The sequence below is a fragment of the Plecotus auritus genome, assembly GCF_963455305.1.
Source record: "Plecotus auritus genome assembly, chromosome: 1".
Lineage (NCBI taxonomy): Eukaryota > Metazoa > Chordata > Mammalia > Chiroptera > Vespertilionidae > Plecotus > Plecotus auritus.
Genome location: NC_137770.1, coordinates 223,088,532 through 223,112,054, shown reverse-complemented (window position 1 = coordinate 223,112,054; position 23,523 = coordinate 223,088,532). Strand labels below are relative to the sequence as shown.

The following is a 23,523-nucleotide window of genomic DNA, read 5'->3' as shown; positions in this document are numbered from 1 at the left end:
ATCCAGACTCCCTCTGTATGAGCCTGGGTCCACGGGGTTTCGCCTGGAACTGGGGTTCAGTGCAGTCGGAACTGGGGTTTAGTGCAGTCGGGGCCTTCCTTCCCCCTCCCGCCAGAGAAAGTCAGCCAGGCTCTCCTCCGCCCTTCCTGTCTGTGCACACAAAGACCCTTTGCCGTACCTCCAATTCTCTGTGAGCTTTCCTCTTTCCTTCTAGTTGTAGAATTTCCACTCAGCCAGCTTTCCTGTGGTTCTGGATGGTGTCCGTTCTGTCTTTTAGCTGTAGTTTTGAAATTGTTGTGCGAGGCAGCAGTTTAGGTGCTTACCTATGCCGCCATCTTGGTTTCTCCTGATGTCTTTGTATGTTTTGAAGTGCTGCTCAGAAAGTGTGTGTGCCACTGATCAGAACAAGTGGTAATCTGAAGGAGCAAGGTCTGAATACAGCAGGTGGGTTAATACTTCACAGGCAAGTGTCTTTAACTGGTTTTGAAGTGTGTGTGATGGTGCATTATCATGATGCAAAATTACTTTGCTGTGTCTTCTGGAACATTCTGGTTGTTTCATGATCTAAGCATGGCTCAAATTGATTATTTGTTGTTGTTAGTGATCAGTATTAATGGTTTCAACTGGTTTTAAAAGCTCATAATACACCATACCTTCCTGATCCCACCAAATGCAGAGCAACATTTTACTGATGACTTTTCGGTTTTCCATTTGTCTTTCGTTTAGTTGATGTGGCACCCATTTTCCTTCCTTTAAAACCTTTCCCATTGTTTGTAAACGATCGGAAATTGTTTGCTGAACAACATTTAATCTTTTTGCAAGTTGTGTTTGAGTTTGACACCCATCTTCATCCAATCATGCTTGTAATTGTTGGTCTTCAAACTTTTCGGTTGACCTGGATGTTCTTTTGTCTTTCACATAGAAATAATCACTTTTAAAGCGTTTAAACCAGCGTTCACAAGTATCTTGAGATGGAGCATGTTCACCATAAGCTTCCCGAAGTACACGGTAACTTTCAGCAGCACTTTTCTTCAAAATAAAGTAATGAATTAAAACTTCCTGCAAATGCTCTTTTTTGGGGATGAAATTTGGTATTTTTACATAAAAATATCTATGATGTTAACACCTTCAGAAATTTTGACATATGAAGTTTTGAAGCTTGTTGTCAATACAACAAAATAGCATACATATCAAATTGCATATATATCAACATATGTGTAACTCCATCTATTGAAAAAAATCCGCATTATTAACCAGTACACCTGGTAAGTATATACATATGGACTGCCAGATAAGAATGAGCACTGAACTATTTGCCAAAACATAATCCTTGCTAGTTTCATATAATTATTTGTAACAAATTATTTTATCTAATATACATTTGAGGTGAAATCTAAGAGAAGCAGATGAAGCAGGGGCAGTTAATGCATATGCCATTAAAATTACAAAATTTAAAACTCTACCCAATAAACATTCTAATTTTGGAGTTCAACACATTAGAGCAATTTTTGGACCTACAGCTCAAAGATAAAGCGACTTGCTGACCAAATAAATAATATTAGTATTGTCTTTTTGCTGCACCTAGATTGTAAATTTTTAAAAAGAAAACCCCAATATTCTTAAGGGCCCAGACTGCTAATTTCAAGTGAGTTAGCTCCATACTGAATACAACTGATAAAACTTACATTGCATTATCATCACACCTGGTTTAGGCCCTTTTAACCTCAGACCTGATTTTAGTTTCCTTAATTCTCAAAATCAAATAAAGTACTTCCAAGTAACTCTTTAAGTGTCCATGGACAGATAAATGAATAAAGAAATTGTGGTGTGTGTGTGTGTGTATACACACTGAATATATAAACACACACTGAAGTTTCCATTGACAGATAAATGGGTAAAGAAATGATGTATTTCGCCCTAACTGGTTTGGCTCAGTGGATAGAGCGTCAGCCTGCGGACTCAAGGGTCCCAGGTTCGATTCCTGTCAGGGGCATGTACATTGGTTGCGGGCACATCCCCAGTAGGGGGTGTGCAGGAGGCAGCTGATGGATGTTTCTCTCTCATCGATGTTTCTAACTCTCTATCCCTCTCCTTTCCTCTCTGTAAAAAAGCAATAAAATATATTAAAAAAAAGAGAAAGAAATGATGTATTTCTTTACACACACAGTACACACACAGACAGACACACACACAGTGAATATACACACACTGAATTATTACTCAGCTGTAAAAATTAATAAAATCTTGCTACTTGTAGTAACATGGATAGACCTTGAGGACATTATACTAAGTGAAATAATCCAGACAGAGAAAGACAAATACTGTATGATCTTTCTTATATGTGGAATCTTAAAAACAAAAAACCAAGCTCATAGATACAGCGAACAGATTGGTGGTTGATAGAGGCAGAGGGTGAGGGGTGGGAGAAATGAATAAACTATTTATGGGTTGTTTTTCTGTTTAAATAAATTAAAAATTTTATAATTTTCAAAAAGAAACAAAGAAACACTGCACCTGAACAGGAGGAACAAGTAAACAACAGCAAAGCTTCAATACAGTTATTTCATTCCATTTCAACAAATTAAATTATTTTTGGGTGAAATTCAATAATCTATTTTTCTAATAAACCACTAGAGACTACCTGAACATATAATTTCTTTCGCTACTAACATAGTCAAGTTTAGTATTCTTTAATGAAGCAAGTTTATTATTTCCTATCTAAGTTGTGTGGTATGGAAAAGTTAGATGTTACACATTCACTATCAGCTTTCTGAACTCCAAACCCAATTCTATTAGCCCCAAACCATTCAATAAGTATGTGCTACAAAACTATAATTTTAATAATTCCTGAAAGTTTCTAAATTAGAGGATATGTTTTACCACATTTGTTTCTACCTTAGAGATAACCAGTACTATTGGTGTTCTAAAAATAACGTTAATACTGCTCACAACAGAGACAGTCATCATAAAAGCTATTTTTAGCTTCAAGGGAAATTTCTGAGGTCATAAAATTATGAGTAGCCTTAAAGCTTTATAAATTCTAACACTTTCATTGAGGCTTCAGAGGTTTTGACTTTGGTTTTAACATAACCTTAGATATTCTCTAACTTGGGTATTAGTGAGGTAGAAGGATAAAACGAGTGAAGGCAACTTTGACAAAGTAAAACAATGAATTAATTCTACATTTTGACCCTTATATTGTAGAAAAAACTTTCAATTCAGAAACCATATTTTGTATAGGTGAAATATTTATAATAGAACTTTTTATAATAATATCATTTGAGCTCTTCCTGTGTTCCACACATATTTCAAGTAATTTAAATGTACTGTTAATTCATCTAATACAATGATTCCTTGTGGGACGATTATTACCAGCCCCATTTAATAGATGAGGAAACTGAGGCTAAGCAGATTACTCACAGGCATAAAAAATCAAATCCAGGTGATGTGATAACTACTCTTTTCTACTTTTACCACTCTTAACCTGTATTATATATAGTGTAGTATAGTAGGACAAGGGGTAATGCAAAATGACTAGAAAAAAATAATAAGAAATATATAGAGCTATATATTATATAGTACTATAACTTTTAAGTGCTGTAACTATTACGTGGTCATCCATGTTCAATTTGTTGACCACTGCCAGTGTTGTATCATAAACTTTATCTTCTATGTATCCCCATAAAAAAGTCTAATGTATAAATTTTCTTTGTTGAAAGCTTAGTCTGCTTTCATCCATTATTTCAAATCAGTTAAATCTGAAAAGAAGTAAAAATTAAGTGAGTTATTAGCTGTTAAAGAGTGTATATTGTTTTTGGGACACTGTGTCTCAAAAAAATGTATACACACTTTGAATAATTATAAAGGCAGTGTCTGTACTTCAACTGCATTTTTAAACTTCTGGTAATGTTTTAGGGTGAATTTCCCTTGTTCAAAGCTTAATCTAGCTGAGAAGAAAGAAACATAACTGAGCTATCAGCTGTTAAAATGTGTATACATGTTTTTTGGACACCCTGTAGATGCCTTTAAATATATTAATTTAGCTAAGTGTTCTAGCTTTCCTTTTTCTTGATAAAGGTGGATCATTTGCCCTACTCTTAAAATGATCTATCTTTATTACTTAATGTCTTTTTACTTTACTAAAAAATGCAATGAAAAGCAGTTGGCTTTTCTTTTTTGTTTTTTCTTGAGGTTAAATTAGGATTAGGAAGAAAGAAGGAAAGGAAAAATGGGGTTCAAGCAGACAAGTGTATATATGTGTGGGGGGAAACACAGATGGAATTAATTATGGTACAAAAGCAGTGAGAGCCAGAGGATAAGCAAAAGTAAGTCCAGGGAAATTCCCTAAGGGCAAGATGAAAAGGGAATGGTGGGAAAGAGTAGACAGCCACAGAGAAGTGAAACTGGGCAAAGGTTCCCTGTATCAATTGCCAGAAAATACCTTTGCCCAGAAGAACTTGAAGACTGCTAGAGAAAGGAACTATCAAAAGCAGCTTCTCTGAAAACATCAACAAAATAAATAAATCTTTAGCTAGGTTGACCAAGAAAAAAGAGAGGACTCAAATGACCAGATTAATAAATGAAAGAGGGGATATTACTGACCTTACTAAAAAGAATTATAAAGGAAAACTATACACAAAGAAAAACGTAGGCCCAGATTTAATTCAGATTCACTGCTGAATCCTATTGAACATTTCAAGAATACCAATTTTCCCGAAACTCTTCCAAAAAATAAAAGATGGTAAAACACTTCCAATTCATTCTATGAGTTCAGTATTAACCAGTTTCCAATACTAGACTAAGATACCACAATAAAAAAAAATTATAGACTAATATCTCTTACGTATATAGATGCAAAAATCTTCAATAAATATTAACAAACCAAATCTAGGAACATATAGAAATAATTAGATACTATGACCAAATGGGATTTATGTCAAGAATGCAAGGTTGGTTTAACATTCAAAATCAATCAATGTAATACATATAAATAAAAAACTAAAACCACATGATCTTAATAGGTGCAGAAAAAGCATTTCACAAAATCCAACAGCCCCTTTAAAAAAATTTTTTTTTATTGATTTCAGAGAGGAAGGGAGAGGGAGAGATATAGAAACATCAATGATGAGAGAGAATCATTGACCAGCTGCCTCCTGTACACCCTACAATGGGGATCAAGCCTGTAACCAGGGTATGTGCCCTGACCAGAAATTGAACCATGACTTCCTGGTTCATAGGTCGACACTCAACCAATATGCCACACTGGCAGGGCCCATAAAAAATACTCAAGAAACTAGGACTACATTAGAGGGATGCAAATTAAAATGACAAGGAGGTATCACCTCACACCTGTCAGAATGGCTACCATCAACAAATCAACAAATGATAAGTGCTGGCCCAGATGTGGAGAAAAGGGAACCCTACTACACTGCTGGTGGGAATGCAGACTGGTGCAACCATTATGGAAAACAATATGGAGTTTCCTCAAAAAATTAAATATGGAACTGCCATTTGACCCAGTGATCCCACTTCTAGGAATATATCCTAAGAAACCCAAAGCACCAATTAGAAAGAATGTATGCACCCCTATGTTCATAGCAGCACAATTTACAATAGCTAAGATCTGGAAACAGCCCAAGAGCCCATCAGTAGATGAGTGGATAAAAAAGCTGTGGTACATTTATACCATGGAATACTATCAGCAGTAAAAAAGAAGAATCTATTACCCCTTGATATAGCATGGAGGGACCTGGAGAGTATCATGCTAAGTGAAATAAGCCAGTCAGAGAAAAGATAAGTATCACATAATTACATTCATATGTGGAATGTAAGTAACAAAATAAACTGATGAACAGAGTGGATCCAGAGACATGGAAGCATGGAACAGACTGTGGAATCTTGGAGGGTAGGCGGGGGAGGGTGGGAGGTAATTAAGCAAATACCTTGTCTGCATATATGCATACCCCATGGACACAGACAATAGGATGCTGAAGGCCTGGGGTTGGGGCAGGCTGGAGGGGGGTCAATGGGGGAAAAGGGGACATATGCAATACTTTCAACAATAAGGAATTAAAAAACAAACAAAACAAAACAAAAAAAGAAACTAGGACTAGAAGGAAAATTTCTCAACATGTTCAAGGGCATTTGTGAAAAACCCACAGCCAACATAATACTTAATGGTGGAAAATTGGTTGCTTTTCCACTAAGATCAGAAACAAGACAAGGATATCTGCTTTCACCACTTCTATTTAATGTTATACTGAAGGTTCTAGCCAGGGCAATTAGGCATATTAAAGACATAAAAGGCATCCAGATTAGAAAAGAGTTACCTCTATTCATAGATTACATGATCTTACATATAAAAACTCCTAAGAAATCCATTAAAACCAATTAGAATTAATGATAAATAAGTTAGGAAAGTTACAGGATACAAGATCAATATACAAAAACTCAATCAAATTTCTAAATACTTGGAATGAACAATCTGAAAATGAAATTAAGAAAACAATTCAATTTACAATAGCATCCAAGAATAAATTAGGAATATATTTAACAAAATAAGTACAAAACTTATACTCTGAAAACTACAAAACACTGTTGAAAGAAACAAAAGAAGATCTACATAAATGGAAAAAAAATCCCATCTTCCTGGACCAAAAGACTTAGCATTGTTATGATGGCAACAGTCCCACCCTGGCTGGTGTGGCTCAGTTGGCTGAGCCTCATCCCATGCACCAAAGGGTTGTTGGTTGGATGCCTGATCAGGGCACATGCCAGGGTTTCAGGTTCAACCCCCAGTCAGGGTGCATATGGAAGGCAACCGATCTGTGTTTCTGTCTCACATCGATGTTTCTCTCTCTCCCTCTCCCTTCCTCTCTCTCTAAAAATCAATAAACACATATTTTTAAAAGTCGGCAAAAATCCACAAGCTGACATACATACTCAATGCAATCCTCATCGGAATCCAAACTGACTTTTTTAAAAAATATGTTTTTATTGATTTCCGAGAGGAAGGGAGAGGAAGAGATAGAAACAGCCTATCTATAATAGAGAGGGAATATGCTAATTGACCCTCACGCCATTGCAAAGATGGTGGCACCCACAGCCAATAAGGAGGGAATATGCTAATTTACTGCCACGCCCTCAAAATGGTGGTGCCCACGGCCACAAGATGGCGGCACCCAGTCCCCTCAGCCCCGCCAGCACGGCAAGGCCAGGCCCGCCCCCAGGGCCCCAGCCCCCCAGCTGCCCAGGGCCAGCCCAAGGTGCAGGCAAGCCTCAGATGGCAGCTGCCCAGCTGCCCAGGGCCACCTAAGGCTCAGGTAACCAGGGCTAGCCGAGGCTTGTGCTGCTGGCAGAGGCAGCAGCAGAGGTGTGATGGGGCGTCGCCTTCCCCTGATTGCCGGGTCGCCTCCCGCCCCCTGCCTCTGAGGGCTCCTGGACTATGAGAGGGGGCAGGCTGGGCTGAGAGACCCCCCCACCCCCCCGCCCAGTGCATGAATTTTCATGCACTGGGCCTCTAGTCAGATAAGAGAGAATCGTTGATTGGTTGCCTCCTGCATGACCCACACTGGGGATCAAGCCCACAACCCAAGAATGTGCCCTGACCAGGAATCGAACCATGACCTCCTGGTTCATAGGTCGATACTCAACCACTGAGCCATGCTGGCTGGGCTAACCACGTTTTTAAATTTTATGCATCTGCAGCCTTCAAGGCTAGTGTCATGTGATGAAACTCTTCACACCGTATCCTTTAGAAATGGATTACTGTTCAACCGAAGATGCTATCTGGTCTAGACATAAGGATAAAAAGACTCCACAAATTAACCACAAAGAAAGCGGTTTATTCATGTGCTTAAGAAACTGCATGGTCACGCTTAGACACGTTACTCTTCAGTTCAAATACCTGAGAGATTTTTTAAAATTTGAATTTCTTTCTTTGACATTTAAAGACTTTAGTATCATAGGTACTATCCTCTTTTTTCCTCCCAAACTACTCTCTTTTAAGATGTTTTAGCAAAACTGTTCTATTCATTTTCTTCAAACACCAAGCTGCTATGGCCTATCGATCTTTGTCTTGCTATTCATCTGTCTGGACTGCTTTATTACCCATTTGCCTATCAAAGTCTGAGCCTTCAAATCCCAGTCCAGCTGTCATCTTCTCCATGAAACTTTTCTTGACCATCAAAATTCTTAGCATTTGTTTATCCAAAGAAACAGATGCAATATTAGCACATAATTGGCATTTAACTTACATAATTTCAAACATTCTTCATATAAATGGAAATCCATTTCAGTGCTAATCTAGTATAAATCCAGTTTCCCCTGATAAACTATTTTAAAAATGCTATTTAAAAATTGTCTTAGCCTGGCCGCATGACAGTGGTTGAGCATCTACCTATGACCCAGGAGGTCACAGTTCAATTTCTGGTCTGGGCACATGCCTAGGTTGCGGGCTGGATCCCCAGTGTGGGGACTGCGCAGGAGGCAGCCAATCAATGATTCTCTCTTATCATTGATGTTTCTCTCTCCTTCTCCCTTCCTCTCTGAAATCAATAAAAATATAAAAAATAAATAAAAATAAAAGTTGTCTTTATTAGTACCATTTATAGTATCCCTACTATAGTAGAGTTTTAAATGTTATTGTATAAAAATAATTTTATAACATGAAAAACAACAATAAAGCACACACACACACACCAACAAATATGGAAGTTCCCAACTTTTAAACTACCATGTGATATTCAAAAAATGATATATCTGTAACCTCCAAAGGCTGAGGGTTTCTGTATTTAGGCATACCTATAACTATGTAGAAGCACACCAGTTGGGAAGAGCTCTGCTTTAATGTAAAAGACCAAACACCAACAGCAAGAAAAAGAAATTTAGTAAATTGCTTTGTTATGATTGTTTGGTCTTCCATTGAAACTGTTATCTAGAAACTTCCTGATTTGTTGTCTTCAGCAAATAAAAACTTGTTAGGTTTTCATATAATGTGTAAACTCCACTCATTTTATCTTTCTGAGCAGAGAATTCAACTAGACATACTTCCAGGTGCCAACAACCTCAGCTCAAGTAGTGTTTAACTTAAACAATTAATTCTGAAAATAGAAGATAATAGAATAAAATTCATTAATGTCCTTAAATCTGTTCTCCTAGTGCCGTGGTCGGCAAACTGTGGCTCGCGAGCCACATGCGGCTCTTTGGCCCCTTGAGTGTGGCTCTTCCACAAAATACCACGGCCTGGGCGAGTCTATTTTGAAGAAGTGGCACTAGAAGAAGTTTAGGTTTAAAAAATTTGGCTCTCAAAAGAAATTTCCATCGTTGTACTGTTGATATTTGGCTCTGTTGACTAATGAGTTTGCTGACCACTGTCCTAGTGTGAGCACCAGTCAGTTTTTCCTTGGACAACTACAGATTTCTGATATAGGGAAAATAAATCATGTTATTGGTGTTCTACGTGCCAATGTTACTTATTTCATACTAGAGGCCCAGTGCACGAATTCGTACACGGGTAGGATCCGGCCGGCCTGGCCCCAATCGGGGTGGATCGGGGCTGGGCCTGTCAGGAGGAGGAGATGGCGGGCCCCGATCAGGGCTGGGCTGGCTTGGAGAAGGGGCTGCGGGTGATTGGACAGCGGGACCCCGCTCCCGATTGGGGTTGGGGGCCGACTGGGGCTGGGGCTGGCCATGGGGAGGGGCTGTGGTCGGTGGGCCGGCCGGCCCTGCCCCTGAATGGAGGGGGGTGCCGATCTGGGTTGGGGCCGGGCAGGGGGAGGGGCTGCAGAAGATTGGCCAACTGGCCCCGTCCCCTATTGGGGTGGGGGCCGATTAGGGGTGGGGCCAGCCAGGGGGAGGGGCTGTGGGAAGTGGGCTGGCCGACCCTGCCCCCTATTGGAGTGGAGTGGTGATCAGGGGCAGGGCTGGCCAGGGGAAAGGGCTGAGGGCTGATCAGGGTGGTGGGGGCCCATCAGGGGCGTGGTTGGTTGGGGGGAGGGGCTTCAGGAGGTTGGCTGGCCAGCCCCGCCCCCTATTGGGGTGGGGGGTGTGATCAGGGGCCGGACGGCTGGGGGGAGGGGCTGCGGGCCTATTGTGGTGGGGCTGGCGGGGGTTGAGGGAGGAAGTGTGGGGGTGTTTGGCTGGCCGCCCCGCTCTTGATCGGGGTGGGAGAGTCTGATCAGGGGCAGGCCAGCAGGGGAGAGGGGCTGCGAGGTTGGCTGGCCGGTCCCACCCCCCCATCAGGCGATTCACTGGCCACAGTGGGCGTCATAGCGACCAGTCTTTATGGTCGCTGGCTTTTTATATATATATATAGATATTATTTTTAGTAAGCCCTCACCTAATTTCTATTCAACTCAAGGTCTTGAATTAAGACCCTCGGTGAGGCTTGATGATTTCAACATCATATGTTACTAACATTTTGTCTCCATCTCCACCCCCTCATTTTGTTAAACTGAAAAAAAAAAAAAAAAATCACTCAATTTCTTTTGAGTTTTTAGGAAAATCTAAATAGACTTTTTACCCCTCTGAAAACACTACTATACTGTACACTTAAAAATGGCTGTGATAAATTTTATATTATGTGTTTTTACAATAAAAATATCAAGGATTATATTTGTCAGTGGAAATAAAGAGTTGATAGAATACAAACAGAAAGAAATAAATTGCATATAAATTAATGACATAGCCACTCAGACAAAAGAATTCAAATTCAAGTAACTAACAAACATGGTACTCTGTATCAGTGGTCGCCAACTAGTGGTCTGTGAGGTCCCAAAGGTTGGTGACTGTTGGTTTTAAGGAAACCTTTGGAGCAGTGGTTGCCAACCGGTGGTCTGCGGACCACTGGTGGTCCGTGAGATCCGAAAGGTTGGCGACCACTGCTCTGTATAACCTTAATGAAACAGAAAGAACTACAAAAAAATCTTGCAAGGGATACTGGTATAGTAGGTCTGAATTTTTTTGTACGTGAGAGTAGGTTGTACAAATAAATAAATTTGTCAAAGTTAAAAATAAACAGGGTTTACACTGTAAGAGAAGGAGAATACAAATATGGAATGGAAGAAGTTTAGGATAAACTTTGTGGTGCTAGATTTCAATTGAAGGTAACAGAACGAACTCATGATTTAAAGTATATACGTGTATTTCCTAGCTCTATATACTGAAAGGGCCTGAAGAAATCACATCCTAGTGACAATGTGAACACAATGTCCATGCCTAGATCTTGGTTTATAAACACCACTCCCTACTAAAATGGAACTAGGGCTCTTTGGAGAAAATCACCTATCCAAATCTGGGGCAGGGAAGTATGATGTGACCATTTTGTACCAGAAAACAAAGAAATACTCAAAGACTCAGAGAGACACATCAAAAAGATATAAGAAGTTTCAAAAAGACACCCAAACCCAGCATGCTCATTTGGTGCAATATGACTCTCAAAAGACAGTAGTGGATAATAATACACTGAATGAAGAATCCACGAGTAATTTCTTTTTAAATGGGGGCAGGCTCTTCTTCTTTTTTTTTCTTTTATTTTATTGACTTCATAGGGGAAGGCACAGGGAAAGAGAGATAGAAACATCAATGATGAGAGAATCATTGATCAGCCAGCTCCTGCATGCCCCATGATATTTTGGTGAATCTCCAATGTATTCACCAACCCAGAAGCTCTCTGAACTCCATTCTCCTGGGTATTTATGGAGGCTCTGCTACACAGTCATGATTGATTAAATCATTGCCCATTGATGGTTCTATTAGCAACTAGCCTTCAGTCTTTGGGTGGTTTCAAAAAGCCCCCTACTGGGGATCCAGAGGGCAATCAGGGCATGTGCCATTGATTGGAATTGAACCCGGGACCTTTCAGTCCACAGGCTGATGCTCTATCCACTGAGCCAAACCAGCAAGGACGTGGGGCAGGCTCTTCTTTACAGGATGTCAGCTAGTACATGTAGAAGGAATGATAGAATAAACAAAGTCAACATTTTATAATCATTAGAGTGGATGTTAAAATGGTTAATTATGAATTGTTTAAAAACAAGTTATTTTTACAAACTGTCACCTTAAGCATTACTTATTAATTGCAAAGGGGAAAAGGTACCTTTACAATGGAAAGTACAGGCCAACTGTAACCAAGTGATAAAACTTAGCGTAACCAATTGGACAAAATAACATTATGTGCCTCATGATATAATGCAAAGGAAACAAATTATACACCACGACTTGCATAGTATACTTGCCCCCATAAAAGTTCAACCTGAATCTAAGCATACGCAAATGAGACCAAAAATAAATAAAAAAATAAAGGATTATGGAACTCCTATAAGACAAATGCTTCAAAATATCATGCTATGAACAACCCGCATCCACCCCCCAAAAAGTGAAAAGACTTTCTAGATTGAGAAGACTAAAGTGACATGATAAAAGCATGTGATCCTATGCTGGAAGACAACTTTTTTAAGGACAACTGGGAGAATTTTATTATAGACAGTATAATAGATGCCACTGAATCAATGTTAAATTTCTTGAGTGTGATAATGATGATGGTGACCAAGTAGAATATCCTTGGTTCTAAGAAGAATGCTGAAGCATTCTGAGGTGAAATGTCCTGATTGTCTTCAAGTATCTCTCAAACAAAAAAGTATGGTGTGTGTGTGTGTGTAGAAACATAAAAGCAAGCAAACTTGACAAATGTTATCTGAGTAAAAGGATATGAGTGTTTAAAGGTAAAATTTTTCCAATTTTTCTAGAGGTGAAAAAAGTCTCAAAAATAAAAAGCTGAGAGAGTAACAATTTTTTTAAAAAAGGGATGAAAAAAATCGTAATTATAATCAGCCAGTAATAATTTTCAATAAAAATTCAACTGTAAGAAACAATTCTGAGATCAAATCATAAGCCTCCCCCATAATTTTTCCTAACTAGCACATAAAAAAAGTATTACAATGTTTTTCTTACAGTTTTTAAAATAAATTTTACAAATCTAGCCAGTTGGTTGCAAATATATATTGGTTTTTTTAAATGTTTTTATTGACTTTAGAGAGAGGGGTAGGGAAAGAGATAGAGAGATAGAAACATGGATGAGAGAGAGACATAGATTGGCTGCCTCCTGCACGCCCCATATTGGGGACCAAACCTAAAACCCGGGCATGTGCCCTGACGGGAGAATTGAACCAGGGATCTCTTGGTTCATTGGGTTGACGCTCAACCACACCGGCCAGGCTATACTGTTGTTTTGGAAATTAAATGTTTTTCAAGTTTTTAAGTATTCTACAAAAAGGTATACTTTGACTTGACATGAGAGTTCCAATGGTAGATAAAAGATGGCTACAAATTCTTTCCTACCTGTTAGATTAAGAAGTAGGGTTAATTTTTCTTCCCTTGAAGGTGGGATGGGCTATGACTATTTTTGCTTGTTTTTGTCTTTTTAAAACTTTTTTGGGCTATGACTACTTTAACTAGTAGAGTAAGTTAGAAGTGACACTGCCAATTCTGAACCAAGCCATTAAAAGAACTGGCAACTTCCTCCATACTGTCTTAGAGCCCTGAATCCAACTACCCTACTGGAGAGATCATGTAAAGAAGCTCTAAGACTACAACACAAAGTTATTGTTTAGTGGGTACAAAGTTTCAGATAGGAAATATGAAAAAGTTCTGGAGGAGAATAGCGGTGATGGTTGTACAACAATGTGAATGCCACAGACTGCACACTTAAAAATGATTGAAATGGTAAATTTTACTATATATAATACTAGATGCCCGGTGCATGAAATTCATGCACGGGGTGGGGGGCCCCTCAGGGGATGTCCAACCGCCGGTTTAGGATAGGCCTAAACTGGTGGTCGGACATCCCTCTCACAATCCTGGACCACTGGCTCCTAACTGCTCACCTGCCTGCCTGCCTGGTCGCCCCGCCCCTAACTGCCCCCACCCCCCGGCTGGCCTGATCGCCCCTCACTGCCTCTGTGTGCCAGAGTGATCGCCCCTAACTGCCCCCGCCCCACCAGCCTGGTCGCCCCATGCAGCCTGCTTGTTCAGTTGTTTGGTCATCCCTCATTAACCCGCTCTGCTGGCCTGGTCGTAGGCAGCCATCTTGTGAAGGCATGAGGGTCAATTTGCATTTTACCTCTTTATTATATAGGATAGTATATTTAATAAATATATATATACTTAAATATATATTTATTACGTTTAATAAATATTTCTATATATTTAAGTATATATATATATTTTTTATTTACCACAGACAAAAAAAGTTGCTGTTGCCCTGGCTCAGTTGGTTAGAGTGTTGTCCCGATACACCAAGGTTTTGGGACTGATCCCCGGTCAGGGCACATACAAGAATCAACCAGTGAATACATAAATATGAGGCTCAACAAATCAATGTTTCTCTCTCTCCACCTTCCTCTCTCAAAGCAACAAATAAAAATTTAAATTAAAAAGTTGCTGTTTTAAACTACTGTATTTGGGGAATAGTTATGCAACAACTGAAAACCAGAACAGTTCTACACAAATGGATGTCTAAAGTAAGAACTATGCTGCACTAAGTATTACTGCACAAACACAAACTGGTTATATATATATATATATATATGTATATATATATATATATATAAATTTCTTTATTGATTAAGGTATTACATATGTATAAACTGGCTATATTTTAGGGTTTTATTTTAAGAAATCTTGCCTCTCAATTTCTCAATTCTTAGCAGAATCTTCTGCATTAATACAAATATTAAAATACTAGAGGGCCAGCCAAAACCGGTTTGGCTCAGTGGATAGAGCGTCGGCCTGCGGACTGGGGGGTCCCGGGTTCGATTCCGGTCAAGGGCACGTAGCTTGGTTGCGGGCACATCCCCAGTGGGGGGTGTGCAGGAGGCAGCTGATCGATGTTTCTCTCTCATCGATGTTTCTAACTCTCTCTCTATCCCTCTTCCTTCCACTCTGTAAAAAATCAATAAAAATATATTTAAAAAAAAAAAAAATACTAGAGGGCCAGTGCACAAATTCATGCACAGGTAGGGTCCCTCAGCCTGGCCGGCGATAGGGCCAATCGGGGCCAATTGGGGCCGGCTGGCTGGGGGGAGGGACCACGGGAGGTTGGCCAGCTGCAGGAGGTTGGCTGTGGGAGCCCACTGACCACCAGGGGGCAGCTGCTGAGCATCTGCCCCCTGGTGGTCAGTGTGCATCATAGCAATCAGTCAACCGGTTGTTCGGTAACTTAGGCTTTTATATATAGATATGAGCAGAATTCAGAGTTGAAATTACATACTGAATTTTATGTAAAATTAACATACTGCATTGGCAATAAATAAAAATCATTTATGAATGTGAAAATAATTACAACCAAATTAAGTATTTCTGGGGTCCATCTGGAGGAAAGGAAAGGGAAAGAATTCATGGCCTTCTTGCCCCTAACCTATTCCTCCCCTCTCCCAGCCTAGGTTTGATGAGAAAAGGGGAATGTTCTACCTTAAAATCAAGCCCATCATATCCTAATTCCTATTAAACTATCAAACAGGCCAGACTATAGAAAGCAAAAGTGAGAATGTGGGGAAAAGGAAGAATGGCTGACACAAAGGGAAAGATTACAGACAAATGCAAAAAACCACACTATGTGGTAGGAGAAAAATGGAGGACATTTTCAGAAAAATAAAACCCTATTATTTTATCTTTCCTAATTCTTAGCACCAAGGTACTAATTATTTTGATTTGATTCTCCTACAGAACAAATACGGCTGATTTAGGCATGAAGTTATGGCTAGAGAACTGTCTAGGGCACTGAACGGAAACCAGGTAATAAGAAATGTATATCAGAAACAAATTTCACCCTGTCCATCCCTCCCTCTAAAAACCAAGGCTTATCAAGGGCCTCCCATCTCCGAAACAGCAAGAATGGAAGGAACAAGAATGTGTGTGGCATATAGCTCTGAAATAGCACATGATCAGAAATAGACTGTGTATAACAAACTATGGGCAGAATTACTTAATCGAACTTTGTACCACACTGTTTATAGGTATATTTTGAATGTTACAAAACCTATCAGACATGACCTCTACATTAGTTTCAGAATCCTTAACTATATAAAAGGGAGGCTATTTGTGAACTATAGATCTTCACACTTAATCTAACATTGGTAGCAAATGGTCTGCTGTCCTTCCAAACAGCCAACAAATTTTAGTATGGTTATTTCTGTCAATCCTATACAATAAAAGCCTAATATGCAGATTGTCCCCTCGAACAGGAGTGTGACTGGCGGGGCCGGCTGGCCAACCGTGGGAAGGGAGGCCCCGTCCGGCAGCCAGCAGCCACTAGGGACCCTACCCGTGCATGAATTTCGTGCACTGGGACTCTAATTAATATATAATTGTAACTTATCTAAATAACAAAACTGTAAATGACAGTTTTCAGCTTTATGTGACTAGGGTTGGTCACAGCCTCCCAGACTCAGTTTCTTCATGTGGAAAATTAGAACAAAACCCAATAAACTCTAAGCTACCTTTTAGTTCTAAATTTTAAGTATGTATGTTATCATCTCTGATTTACAGATAAGGTACTTAGCTGCAATTCAAAATATTTTCAAATTATCTTTCATTTTCAATAATAAAAATATTTATTTAATCCAGTATTAATACAAAGTATTAATTTGTTCATTTAACTAATACTTGTTGAGCACCTGATTATGTACCAAGCATTAAACATGGCACTGGGAGGATACAAAAATAAGTATAGATATGGTACCTGTATTCACGAAGCTTACAGAGAAGTTGGGGAAACAAATCAAACATTTGCATAAGTGTAATATCACAACTATAAGTGATATGAAGGGGGTAAAAGAGTATATAATGGAAAATCTAAGAGACTTCTCTTAGGAAGAACAAATAGCCCTAGTTGGTTTGGCTCAGTGGATAGAGCATTGGCCCATGGACTGAAGGATCCAGGTTCGATTTCAGTCAAGGGCATGTATCTGCCCTGGTCAGGGTGTATGCAGGAGGCAACCAATCAATATATCTTTCTCACATCAATGTTTCTCTCTGTTTCTCCCTCTCCCTTCCACTCTCTATAAATCAATGGAAAAAATTCTCGGGTGAGGATTAACCAAAAAAGAACAAATAAATGACAAATGAACTGAGAGGAATGATACATATGGCCTACATAATGTGGAATGTATCTAGGCAGAAATAAACATGGCATGTTCAAGGAACTGACAGAAGGCCAATGTGATTGGACAGAACAATCCTTCCTTAGAAATTAAAACTTCCAATATATGAAAGGATAGCTTAGCTTTTCAAAGGCACACTCTAAGAGTTATTTTCAAGGAAGCTTCAAAGCATCACAATAGTTTCTCTTCTAATGTTAAAAAAAATGCTGTGCTATATCTCCCTGCAAAAGACCAAAGTAACTCTCATTGATTTCCTTTCTTTTCATTTTAGTGTGTTCAACGGCATAATAAAAAGTACAATTTCTTTCTTTTTTTTTTTAATCATCACCCAAGGATATGTTTTTATTGATTTTTAGAGAGGAAGGGAGAGAGAGAAACATGGATGTGAGAGAAACGTTGATGGTTACCTCCCATATGCAATCTAGGTATGTGCTCTGACCAGGAATTAAACCCCAAACCTTTTGGTGTACAAGACAACGCTCCAACCAACAGAGCCATCCAGCCAGGGTATAAAAACCACAACTTCTTAGTTCTACTTAGATTTCTTAGACAAAGGCAGCTATAAGAATAAAAATAAACATAATGCTATTGCCCTGGCTGTGCCACTAAACTGTCTTATGACTATTGATCTTGGTAAATGTTACTAGGCCACTTTGGGCCTTTTTGTCCTCTGTAAAACAGGGGAGTTACAGAATTTCTTTTAAGATCCTTCTTACTCTAAAATTATGTTTTCACTATAAATATGCTTGTTCTATTCTTTAAACTGAAGAGAATTAGACCAAATATCTCTGAATTGCATTGACCATGATTTTACTTGTTTTTAAGCCCTCTTTGTATTTATTTAGCATTTGGACATTGTTGCTATGTAATAATTACTGAATTTATAACATTTGCTCATGACTAAGGGTCTAACAAACACAAATTATCAAAAACACACTTAAATACTATTTAAAAATCCACACTTCAAATGAGACAGTAACACTTTAACAAAACAAGGATCCCTAAAAACTCAAAATAGTGCTAAAACAAAATACACTTAGAAAAGTGGGAGGAAAACAAAATTTTCAGAATTCTTTTTTTTGTTTTGTTAATCTTCACTTGAGGATATTTTTACCATTGCTTTTTCAAAGAGAGGAAGAGAGAGAAACATCAATGTGAAAGAGACACATCGATTGGTTGCCTCCCCATGGAAAGTGAACTCTCAATCCATGTATGTGCTCTCAACTGGGAATCGAATCCGTGACCTTTTGGTGTGCAGGCTAACACTCTACACTGAGCCATACTGGCCAGGGCAAGAATTCTTGAGAAAAGCAAAATTTTAGCATAGGACATTCAAATTAGTTAATATATATGTCAATTTTAACTTCCAAAATAACTCATAATGGATATTCTAACCCAATGCTCATTCTAGACTTGATTCTATATCCATTTGTGGTTAACAGTATTTCTGATATTTAATCTATTTTCAAGTGGAAAATATATAGTTGTAACTTTTAAACCAGATTATTCATCACTAGACTTCAAGTTTTAATATTCTTAATATGAGTTTTATTATTCTTAATAAAAGTCCACACATTTTTTACTTAAGTTTTATATTTCATAATTTTTCAGCATCTCAAAACACTCAATATAACCTTAAGAAACATCAATTAAAATGAAGTTGGAACCCAATAATGTGTGGTTTCAGTAACTAATAAGACCTTCACTTTCATTTGCAGGAAAATGGTCCATTACTTTTATGGTATGTAGTATTTTATTGGGGAAATAACTTCCAATCGCTAACTACTGCATTTTTTTCATTAAAATAACTTGTTTTGCAAAAAGAAACATCAAATAAGACCTTCATATATAATCTTTAGTATCATTATTTACTTATATTTTTAATTTTTATTTATTGACTTTTAGAGAGGGATGAAGGGAGGGAGAGAGAGAGATTTGTTATTCTACTTATTAATTCATTCACTAGTTGATTCTTATATGTGCCCTGACCAGGGATCAAACCCATAATTTTGGCATTCAGGACCATGCTCTAACCAACTGAGCTACCTGATCAGGGAAGAGTTGTTTTATTTATTTTTTTATTTTTATTTTTTATTTTTTCTTAAAATATATTTTATTGATATTTCACAGAGAGGAAGGGAGAGGGGTAGAGAGCTAGAAACATCGATGAGAGAAAAACATCGATGAGCTGCCTCCTGCACATCTCCCACTGAGGATGTGCCCGCAACCAAGGTACATGCCCTTGACCGGAATCGAAGCCGGGACTCTTCAGTCCGCAGGCCGACGACGCTCTATCCACTGAGCCAAACCGGTTTCGGCCAGGGAAGAGTTGTTTTAATGGAAGGTATTGTGTCCATTCCTTCCAAAAAGGTAACAAATCATTAGATTTTAAACATGAACTAAAAGAATACTTAAAGTATTCATTCAACACTCACAACATTGTAAACATTTACTAGGCACTATACTAAGCTCTAAGACAGTGGTTCTCAACCTTTCTAATGCCGCGACCCTTTAATACAGTTCCTCATGTTGTGGTGACCCCCAACCATAAAATTATTTTCGTTGCTACTTCATGACTGTAATTTTGCTACTGTTATGAATCGTAACGTAATTATCTGTGTTTCCGATGGTCTTAGGCCGGCGCTGCTGTAGAGCCTAAGACCATCGGAAACACAGATATTTACGTTACGATTCATAACAGTAGCAAAATTACAGTCATGAAGTAGCAACGAAAATAATTTTATGGTTGGGGGTCACCACAACATGAGGAACTGTATTAAAGGGTCGCGGCATTAGAAAGGTTGAGAACCACTGCTCTAAGAGCAAAGGGGCAAGATCATTCCTTAAAAATACATTTCACCAAGTTGCTCAAGGTAGAAACACTATCAATAGTGTTTCTTCTCCTCGCCTCCCACCAAGTCTGATTCTAACTATGAATTGTCTCTTGGATCATTTCCTACTTCTTTATTCCCACTATCATAGCCCTACTTCAAGATTTCAATACCTTTCACCTAGACCAGTGGTCGGCAAACTCATTAGTTAACAGAGCCAAATATCAGCAGTACGACGATTGAAATTTCTTTTGAGAGCCAAATTTTTTAAACTTAAACTTCTTCTAACGCCACTTCTTCAAAATAGACTTGCCCAGGCCGCGGTATTTTGTGGAAGAGCCACACTCAAGGGGCCAAAGAGCCGCATGTGGCTCACGAGCCGCAGTTTGCCAACCACGGACCTAGACTACTATTAACAGTTTCCTAGCTGGATTCTCTGCTTCAATCTAGCCCCAATTTTGACAACCAAAATGTTTTCAGTATTGGCAAATGTCCTCCCGTGGTCAAAGATGCCCTGGTTGAGAACTACTGCATCAAGCTGATCCCTTAACAAGAATGGAACTTATTTTGTAAGGCTGAGGCCACAATCTAGCCATGCAACACAGCAAAAAAGTGACCAACATAAAGCTGAAACTTACACCCTGGACCTTAAGACCACCAAGCTTTAAACCAGGGGTGGAGAACATCTGGCCAGAGAAGTCATGTGGTCTGGCCCTGCCAAGGCACTGGCGGTGAGTTAATTAAACATCTGAGCAAATATAGCAGGCTAATCTTTAAGTTGATAATTTTGTATGGCCCACGAATGATGTTATAAATACCCAAATGGCCCTCGGGAGGGAAAAAGGTCTTCCCTTCCCCTTGCTAAACTAAATAAAAATAGTTCTTTATAAAAGGAGCCATAATACTTTTTCTTACAACCCCTTTGAAGATATGGACCTAAAACATCACCTTACTTCAAGCCTGAATTTTGAAGTCAGTACCTTCTGTCAAAGTTTAACCATACTATATACACACTTAAGTTTGTGGTAATTAGAAAATTGTGACAATTTAAAAAAATACCTTTCGTACCTAAATCAAGTCTCTTCAGAAGTTGATGAAAATGGGACTTCTTAGAGTAATTATTACCTACATTTAAGGTTGCAAGCTACTTTGAACAGTATTCTCATAAATATTCCTAGGGGGGAAAATTTTTTAAAGTTGAATTCTTATGCTTAAAAAAACAATAAGATTAAAAAACACACCCATATCACTCCTTTTAATTTCCCATAATGGTTATGTCCCCCCACCCAACTTATTATTCAAAGATAAGCCAAAAAAATCAAAAACATTAAAACGAAGATAAGCCAAGAGGGAACAATACCTTGGAGAGGCGGGTAAGAAGGCGATAAACTATCTAGAAAAGCACCTGGTAGGTGAAACTAAGGCAGGCCTAGCAGCGGGGACACCACGGCGAGGGCACTTCCCACCTCACTGCTAGGAAGGTGGACACGCCGCCCAGACGCTTACCTTCAGGCGCTTGATCATTTCGTCCGTGGTGATCTTGTCGGTGATCTCCTTGACCCCCGGAGGGTAAGCAATCTTCCCGTCGGCACTCCCCACGCCGCAGAGGGCAGTGGCAGGCTTGGGCTGCGCCGCGAAGTCCATCCTGGGGGACAACTTTTCTCTCACAGTCCTCTACCGGCCTCTATCGGTCAGAAAACAAAAGTTCAGCGGGAAAGGGGCGACTTTGTAACCTCTTTTTTCATTTCAAAAATCTCTAATCTGCAAAGGGCCCTCTCTCTCGGGAGGCCGGGACGCGGCGGCAGCCCCGCCACCCGCTCCTTCCCCGGGCTGGAAGCGCGGCGACCGCCCCGCCACCCCCACCCACGCGGGCCCCCTAGCCCCGGGCCCACGGGGCTCCCCGGCAGCCGCCGCTGCGGCCGGGGGAGCGCCGAGCAGCGCCTGGAGTTTCCCATTCCTTTTTTCACAATGAAATCCATCTCCAAGCACCGAGGTCCGAAGTTTGGCGGCCTCGGGAGTCCGGCGAGGCCCCCGAGGCCCCGGCTCCACCGGAGAGGAACGCGGAGTCCCCGCACAGCCGGTCGCCTTCGGGAAAGGAGACGCGAGGCCTATAGGGCTCGGCTTAGGCCGCAAAACTAGGGACCCGACCGGACCCGCACGCAGCGGCGGCTCCCGGGGACGATCGCCCTCGCCGGGCCGCGCTTCCGGACCGCCGGCGCCCCCGCCGCGCTGCTGCCTCTCCCCTGCCCCGCTCCCCACCCCCGCGGGAGGGGAAAACAAGCCGCCCTCCACCCCGAGCCCCACGCAGGGAAGAGGCTGACGCGGCCCCGCACTTCACATTTTGTTCCTTCAACTTAGGCTAAGGGACCCCAGAGGCTTCGGTCGACCCCGGCCCCTGAGCGCCGTCCCGCGCCGCCAAGGCCTCACCGGCACCTCCGGGGGGCCCCGCCGGGCCTCGGTCCCGCGCCCCCCCTCCGATCTCCCCTTCCGTCCCCTCCCTCCACCAGCCTAGGGCGGGAGCCGCGCCGCCGCCTTTACCTCCTCCTCCTCATGCGGGCGGAAGGTGCATCGAGCGCCCGGGCCTCTGTCAGGTGGTTGCGCCGCCGCCCCTCGTCGGGCTGCACACAAAGCGGCTCCGTGGGTCCCGCCGCCGCCGCCGCCTCCCGCCCCGGAGCGGCGCTGGGGCTGGCGGTGCCGAGGAGGAGCCGCCGCCGCGGGGGGAGACGCGGGGCGAGTGTGCGCTGGGCGGGGAGACACTGCCGCTCTCCGTCCGGCCGGGGAAGAGCAGCCTCGGAGAAGGCTCCTCCGGGACCGTGTGCGCGTGTGTCCGCCCGGAACCCCCGCGGCGCGCCCGCCCGCCCCTCGTGCCGGCCGGGCCCGCCGACCCGGACCGGGTCCCGGACGCCCCTCGCAGCGGCGCGCGCCCGGCCGCCCGAGCCCCCGGAGCCGACGCCGCGCACACACGCCGGCCGGTCACGAGAGCACGCGAGAGCAGGGCGCGCGCTCGCTCCCGCCCCTTCCTCCGCCCGCCGAGCCCCCGCCTCCCTCGGGCCCGGGCGCCACGCGTGGGGCGGACAGCGCCGCCACCCGGTTGGCGCCAAGACCTGCCGCGCCGAGCGCCTCGGGGAAGACGCGGCCCAGAGGGCGAGCAGACGAGCCCGGTGGCGGGAAGCGCCGGGTCCTCGCGGCCGTGTGAGGGCGTGCAGGACGGACAGGGCTGTAACTTGGGGCGCGGAAAAGAGTTCATGACTTTTGGGGGTCGTCCTAAGGGACGTGGACGGAACTGGTTGAAAACGGTTAATTACTCGGTGAAAAAACTGCTTTTCTCCCTAGGGACAGAAGGTCTGCAAACCGAGGAAAAGTTTTGCAACTCGGTACAACGTGGGCTGCTCATTCTTGTGCCTTCTGACAACCAAGGGAGTTTAGCCCTCTCCTCTTTAGATTTCTAAATGTAATATTTTGAAAGCTGTAAAATATAAAAATATCAGAGTCGAGTGGTTCTCAAAGAATGGTCTGAAACGTAGGTTCCTGGG

General features: G+C 41.4%; 1 protein-coding gene across 3 annotated transcripts in view; it reads right to left on the bottom strand.

Annotated features, from left to right (window-relative positions):
* The window catches only part of PDS5A (PDS5 cohesin associated factor A), a 105,303-nt gene extending 82,566 nt beyond the window's left edge, over positions 1 to 22,737 (bottom strand). For all 3 annotated transcript variants that reach the window (XR_013959248.1, XM_080645656.1, XM_080645657.1), the window contains exons 1-2: positions 22,529 to 22,737; positions 21,497 to 21,674 (exon numbers count right to left, since the gene is read on the bottom strand). Coding sequence is in view for 2 of the 3 variants with exons in the window: in XM_080645656.1 (XP_080501782.1) it covers positions 21,497 to 21,634 (138 nt within the window). In the remaining variant the exon portion in view is untranslated. The remainder of the gene's footprint in view (positions 1 to 21,496; positions 21,675 to 22,528) is intronic.
* Between the last annotated feature and the right edge of the window lie 786 nt (positions 22,738 to 23,523).